Here is a 6,000-nt window from a genome sequence, read left to right on the forward strand (position 1 = left end):
ACTATGAGTGGTAGGACTATAACGTGTGTTGGACTAGAATGCACAGTAGAGTTAAGTTGAATCAGTTGGACTTGATTGTATTTAGTGTGTTGTGTTTTAAGTTGTTGGGAAAAAGGAGGAATGTTGTGTACGCCTTACGTCACCACGTTGCGGGACGTAAGGCTTGTTGAATAAAAGCCCCGACCCTGCCAGGAGGAGGGCAGTTCTGGGCAAACCATGAGCCACTGTGTGCGTCTCCTTCATTTATGCTCCGCAGCCAGGCATCGGCCCGCGGAGCCCCACATACTCTCTCCCTCGCCGGGGCACCGGCGGGAGAAGCCATTACAGGGGTGATTGCTCTACAAATGGGCGTAAGGCAAAACGCAGCCCAAAAGTAGTCCAACTCTGTGCACCCTAAACAGGCCATATTAGTGGGAGTGGCCTCTTGACGGGGTCGGGCTCTGATGGGGAGTTACAGAATAAAAGACTTTGAGTGAACTAGTGGTTCAAGGCATGGCGTCGAGAATAACTCCCAAAGGGTATAAGGCGACGAGGAAGAGGAACAAGAAGTGAATTGGAAGGAGTCGTAGCACGAAAGAGATGGGCGGCAGCTGTCACTCTGTGGAAGAGCGTGTGGCAGCAAGCCCCACCCCTAGTAAATGCATCCCAATGTGGCAGCCAAGGTAACCCTGCTCTTGCAGCGACACTAACAGTAATACACAGTGCTTGCTGCCGCAGTTTCTGCCGTTCCAAATGGCGTTGTTTACAATGATTACTTCTGCTCCATGTATTTCTACTGAACGGATCAGTCTCTGAAAGGTAAAAGGTTGAGATGCCCTGTGACCCGGAAGTGCTATGCCATACACTGCTTCTCCTTCCTGGACGGTTTACATCTGCCCGAGCAGGCGTTTGCGACCGCCTGCCCTCCCATACAGCATACCTGCCAACTCTTAATGGCCCAGTTTTGAAATCGACTGAAGACTCATCAGTTTCATCAAGGATTTCACTCCATCTAGGTCTACCATAGTGGGAATTCCTACTGACCAGAAGGTCGTATCAGCGGGTTAAACTAGCTATTAAGCACCCTGCAGGCAGTTCATATAGTGGTCAGAGGCTTGTCTGCATGTTTCGAGATGTCTTCATCCACCCTCAAAGGGCAACCATGGCCTTGCTGCCATCCTGGAGAAGGGAACTTTTGGCCTTGAGGAGGCAGCTCACAGAATGGATCCCCTACAGAGCACGCACACCTCATGCCATTCCCATGATCCCAGGCGCTTGCGGTGGGATCGGTTCCTGGGTTAAGAGCTACCAGGCTGTCAACTGGCTGTAACTGAGAACCAGTGAACGATGCAATAAAAATTGGGTCTTTGGCCGTCTGGGTGAAGATCTCACACCTTAGCTTATGCGGCCACGTGCTTTTATATAGTCATGGAACTCTTCAGGCATTTGCAATATCTTAATACGGACATGTATCATTGGATGTAGGTTCCAGATCATACACAGAACAGACAAGTGGTCTGGGGTGTTCCTAGGTCTGTAAAGCATCCGAGGCTACCCTAATGTCAGGACTGTTGGGACTCGGGCTAGCTAGGCTTTTGGTTGTAGCCCCTGAGCTTCTATCTGGGGTGACAACCAAAAGACTTGAGGCTATAAGCCCCCCCGTTCCTCCAAGCAACACCTCTGCAAGTGATATGTCTACATTGATCAGGAGTGCCTCTGCAAGAGACATGTCTACATTGATCAGGAGTGCCTCTGCAAGGGATATGTCAAGGCTGATCAGGAGTGCCTCTGCAAGTGATATGTCTACATTGATCAGGAGTGCCTCTGCAAGTGATATGTCTAGGTTGATCAGGAGTGCCTCTGCAACTGATATGTCTAGGTTGATCAGGAGTGCCTCTGCAAGTGATATGTCTACGTTGATCAGGAGTGCTTCTGCAAGTGATATGTCTAGGTTGATCAGGAGTGCCTCTGCAAGGCTTCTGCAAGTGACATGTCTAGATTGATCAGGAGTGCCTCTGCAAGTGATATGTCTACGTTGATCAGGAGTGCTTCTGCAAGTGATATGTCTAGATTTATCAGGAGTGCCTCTGCAAGTGATATGTCTACGTTGATCAGGAGTGCATATGTCTACTTTGATCAGGTCACCCCTGTTTTTTGCATGCCTATAATTCATTGCTGTAAACCCAATCCAGACGTTCTGAAGTTTCTCCATGCATTTAGTCTCTCTCTCTCTCTCTCTCTCTCTCTCTCTCTCTCTCTCTCTCTCTCCCCCTCTTCTCGCTCTGTCTCTGTCTCACATGTTTCCCTCCAGTATTAAATGTGAACTGTCTCATCTCTTGCAGTCTCCCGAGGAAGGAGCGGCAAGCACCATCTACTGTGCTGTCTCCGAAGACGTGTCAGGCATCTCGGGGAAATATTTCGAGAGTGACTGCTCCCTCGTGCTGCCCTCCAAAGACACTCAGGACCGGGCCCTGGCAGCCAAGCTCTGGGAAGCCTGTGAGCTGGCAACTGGACTCAGTGATGCAAAGCGTGCCACATGAACTATTCCCTCAGCATGTGGGACTGCCACCGCACATTCCTACACCTGGCAGGGAAGGAGATAGCATGCACTAGATGTGCATGCGGGGTGGTGTGAGTGCTTGTCAGAGAGTGTGTGTTTCTGGGTGCTTGTTTGGGTGAGTATGACACTCAAGTAAGTGAGTGTAAAGTGTGTGACAGCATGTGTTAGTGTTAGTAGGTGACTGTGAGGCCAACATGTTTTTTTTTTATTTAGGGTTCTTGAAGCCATAACAGTGTTACCAGCAATCAAGTGTCAGCGAGTGAGTTTTATGGGTGAATGCCCCAATTACTTACTGGTGATCCTCATTACACCTAATCCTGCTCTTTCTCACAAAGGCAGGCCACCTTCTCTAATCTCTTCTCGTTGCACCTTGCTTTAAGATGGCCTGAGCCCCCTGTCTTTACCCACCAATCCACATAAACAAACCTCCTGTTCTAGACCCAAGAGTCAGGAGTATTAGGCGCCCAGGGAGGCAGAGGAGGGGCATCAGAACTGGGACGAGGAAGAACAGGAGTAGTTGTAATAAAGAGTGCTGGTTAGTAATTGTGCACTTGCTTCCTTGTTCCAGCCGTAACTCTTGAAGTATGTCAAAGATAGACAGACTCATATACAAAGCAAAGCCCAGAGCGCCTTTAATAGCAAGTAAAGCAAAGAGGGCGATCATGGAAGAGCAGACTGACGGGCTGCCACAGAGAACCCATGACCAGTACACACAGGAACACATAGCAAATCATGAACACACGTGCTTGTGGTAGCCCACCTTGCCGCCCTACAGGATCTGACAGTCACCAGCAGAGGAGTACTTGTGTGGGAATAAGCCAGCGACATTGTATCCCTTAGCTAACGACTAACAGAGAGGAGACCTTGTGATCCTTCTTGACAGCTCCACAAGACACAAACACATCACAATGCACCAATAAGCAGGTGAATTACAGTTTTACCTAAAGATCAATTGCATCAACTACATCCATCAACCCAAGCACAATCCTCCCCTCACCGAAGCACAATCCTTCCCTCACTGAAGCACAATCCTTCCTGACCCAAGCACAATCCTTCCCAACCCAATCACAATCCTTCCCTCACGAAAGCACAATCCTTCCCAACCCAAGCACAAGCCTTCCCAATGGAAGCACAATCCTTTCCTCACCGAAGCATAATCTTTCCCGACGCAAGCACAATCCTTCCCTCTACGAAGCACAATTCTTCCCAACCCAAGCACAATCCTTCCCTCAACTAAGCACAATCCTTTCCGACCCAAGCACAATCCTTCCCTCACCGAAGCACAATCCTTCCTGATCCAAGCACAATCCTTCCCTCACCGAAGCAGAATCCTTGCCGACCCAAGCACAATTCTTCCCTCACCGAAGCACAATCCTTCCCGACAGAAGCACCATCCTTCCCTCACCGAAACATGGTTGTCAAGCACCAAACTGAAGCTCAACCCCACAAAGACTGAATTAGTTCACCTTAGAAACCCTACAAAGCGTGCCCAAGTCCAGAATTGGCACACTGGCGTGAAGCTTGCTGGATTCACAGCTCAACTCTTGCCCATTTCCCTCGGTTTATTCTCGACTGCAATGTCTCATTCAAAACACACATCACCAAGAAGACACAAGCAGCATAGCACTAGCTTGCGATCTTCTGCAAAGTCAAGTCTTGCTTTCCTGCCCCGAGTATCAGAGCAGTTATCCATGTCCTTGCCAGCTCCCGCCTGGAGGGTGGCAATGCCTTACTCGCTGGATTTGCTGAGGCCATCTTGACCCCTCTGAAAACCATCCAGAGGTCTAAGACCATTCAACTACATTACCCCTATCCCTACGGAGATGCACTGGGTATCCCACCAAGCATGCACTATGTTAAAGACAGCCCTTGCCATCTACAAAGCCGTCTCTACTTGACCAAGAAACTCATCATCTCTACAGGCCAGAACACCACCAAACACCAGAACATTACCACGCCGTTAAGAAAGAACTACAAGAGGGAAAATTAGCCAATATGCTTTTATGTGCACCTTGCCAATGGATCGCAGATGAGACTGACCCCCTTCATCGTCAACTTCAGGAAAGTCCTGGAGACCCTACTCTTGAAAGCCCAAGTTCAAGTCCTCCTGAAGAAACCAGCCAATACCAGAGGAATTGTGGGAAAGGAAGTGATTCCTGCAGCTCTAGTGACAGGCGTGGGAGGAGAGAGTGGAGGGCTCCTGGAGCCCTGATCTGCCAATGAGATATTGACACAACGTTACCCCGCCTTCCGAGGCCCTTCCTCTCAATACGCGGGCCACCCATCGCTAGCTGATGATCGACCTCAAGTACTCTAACAGCGCTGGGAGAGGAGTAGGGTCTGAGGGTGGCTACAGGAGGAGGGGGGAGGAGCACAATTTCTAGATGAGGAGTAATGTAAATGACCATAGCCTGCGACGTAGCAAAGTTAATTCTGAGGGCAACTTCTGCTTGCATCTGTGGGTGCCCCACTGCTCGGCCTTCTTTTGGAAATGATGCAATATATAACAGGGATACCTTTGGAGAGAAGAGGAATGAAATCCCAGAGGTCCCCCCCCCCAGAGGGAAACAAAGCAAGCAGGGGGCTCTGGGTAATGTGTGACGTACGTACCCTGGTGGTTAAAGGTTGGCATGAGAGGGTTTTTGAGAGTAGTGACTGTGGGAAGGTGGATTGTCTTGATGAGTTAGGACTGGGGACGGGGAGGAGAGGGTGGGGTGCAATGTCAGTGGACCAGGGGCCGGGTTCTTTTAAACCTCAGTGTTATGTGTTTATTGATGTGTCTTCACATTGCGATCAGTACCTCCAAGTTGGGCATTATTTTTCGATAATTCCTCTTCTCACAAACATGCAATCTACCCGTATCCGCTCCTGCCCAACTTTGGCTCGTTGTGACGCCCAGGAAGTGCCAGCGCCTGGAACCGGCTGATGTGTGATTATGTTGGGTAATTATAAGGTGAGAAGGTTTTGGGAAGTGTTGATGATGCTTGAGGGGTTTCCTGTGAAGATGAACCAGCCTGGCCACCATAGCATGATGGTCATTACGTGAGCCGTGGTAAGGGTCTTGGGCAGCGGGAAAGGGTGTCAGACTGAAGCGCGTTTGCGCAGTGTAAAGATGGCATCACAACTGAATAAATCATGCAGGTTGGAGAACGTTGTGCCACCTTTGTGTATTCTTTGGGAACAAAGGTTCAAGGAGACCCGCAGAAAGAGGCTCATGAAGCAGCCCCTTGAATTATAAGCAAACACTAGTGAGCACCAGGGTGGCAGGGTTATAGCTGCCATTGTGCCCACCCTCTCCTCGTTCCATGATTAATGCCCAGGCAGGCTGTGGATGGCTGCGCTTGGATCATGGTGCCTCAAGACGACTTGACTTTATTTAATGTGTATATTGTTGATTTATACAGCGCCGACTGCAGTACAGAATTACTTTGCGGCGCTCCCAGGGGGGAAGAGTTGCTGGT

The 6,000-nt window shown here is 49.6% G+C and overlaps 1 protein-coding gene across 1 annotated transcript in view; it reads left to right on the plus strand.

Annotated features, from left to right (window-relative positions):
- The window catches only part of LOC138516950 (retinol dehydrogenase 14-like), a 308,409-nt gene extending 302,720 nt beyond the window's left edge, over positions 1-5,689 (plus strand). The window contains exon 6 of the mRNA XM_069632428.1: positions 2,322-5,689. Coding sequence (XP_069488529.1) covers positions 2,322-2,519 — 198 coding nt within the window. The 3' untranslated portion in view covers positions 2,520-5,689. The remainder of the gene's footprint in view (positions 1-2,321) is intronic.
- Positions 5,690-6,000: the final 311 nt, after the last annotated feature.

The sequence above is a fragment of the Ambystoma mexicanum genome, chromosome 6q (genome assembly GCF_040938575.1).
Source record: "Ambystoma mexicanum isolate Mex_15411 chromosome 6q, UKY_AmexF1_1, whole genome shotgun sequence".
Taxonomy (NCBI): Eukaryota; Metazoa; Chordata; class Amphibia; order Caudata; family Ambystomatidae; genus Ambystoma; species Ambystoma mexicanum.